At 38.6% G+C, this 1,120-nt stretch overlaps 1 protein-coding gene across 1 annotated transcript in view; it reads right to left on the bottom strand.

The window, feature by feature from the left end:
- LOC101853220 (uncharacterized oxidoreductase TM_0325) overlaps positions 1 to 148 on the bottom strand; it is a gene marked incomplete in the record, with an annotated part of 11,964 nt that extends 11,816 nt beyond the window's left edge. The window contains 1 exon segment of the mRNA XM_005113034.3: positions 30 to 148. Within this exon segment, the coding sequence (XP_005113091.2) occupies positions 30 to 72 (43 nt within the window).
- Between the last annotated feature and the right edge of the window lie 972 nt (positions 149 to 1,120).

Here is a 1,120-nt window from a genome sequence, read left to right as displayed (position 1 = left end):
TATTGTACCTAGTTCAGTGACATTCTCACCTGTGATGATGGCCACACGGCCCTTCAGACTCAGAGAAGACATAATGTTGACCAAACAGAACACAGCTGGGGCTGACTGCACAGATCTGGGAAAGGACGACGACTCAAGTTTCTGAGCCGCACTTCTCTCTCTCTATATATGGGAGCCGTAAGGAAAACCATGGTCTACACATGTTAATGTGTGTTGGCGGTTGGTGGTTTATTTCCGAACATATTATTATTACATTTAGTATTATTATAAGGGATACTTATACTGTATTATTATTATTTAGGCCACCAGAGCCCTCATGCTAAGGTTCAAAAAGAATTTCGTGTTGATACTTGACTGGGCAATACATGCATGATACACTTTCCTGGCGGGCTGACATGGCTTGCAGAATTGTTGAAAGGTTTTCTGCTCTCTGACGAAAGAAACGGTCCGGCCTGAGAGCTTTGAAAACAAGGCATAAAATTAGATTTTTGGAAGGTATACTTGGTTCACTTTCTATCTGACAATTACGGAACATTGGTTCTTTTGTGTATGTTCCATATTTGCACCAAGTATTTTTTTTCTCCATTTTTTCCAAAATATAAAAGAGAGAAGACAAATACGCATCAATGAAAATTATTACATTAAAACATATTCACGACTTATATAGTAATCATATCCAGTATTTCACTGATGAGTCCAAGGAGGATGAACGTAACTGGATCAGGATTCTATGTTAAAAAACAAAATATCCGGTCGTATTCAGGAATAACAGATTCTACTACTCTTCTTACTGCTGGACTGATAGCGACACAGGGAGCAATGAAACAGGCGTGCAGTGATGAGTTGGACAGGGATATTCTTATACTCAGTGATTCTCTCTCGGCAGCCCAATCACTTGGGGAACCTCACAGAAATCATGCTAGATTTGACATTCTACAGGACATAATTGAATTACATGAACAATTATTAACTAACGGGAAAAAGGGTTACCATTATTTGGGTACCATCACATTGCAGAATAGATGGGAATGAGATGGCTGATGGGGGGATAAAGAATATGGGTATGCTCCAAGAAAAGTTGTTCTTCATACTTATTTGTTTACTTATACTGTATTATTAT

This window comes from Aplysia californica, unplaced genomic scaffold (genome assembly GCF_000002075.1).
Source record: "Aplysia californica isolate F4 #8 unplaced genomic scaffold, AplCal3.0 scaffold01568, whole genome shotgun sequence".
NCBI lineage: Eukaryota > Metazoa > Mollusca > Gastropoda > Aplysiida > Aplysiidae > Aplysia > Aplysia californica.
This window is presented reverse-complemented; position numbering and strand designations above follow the sequence as displayed.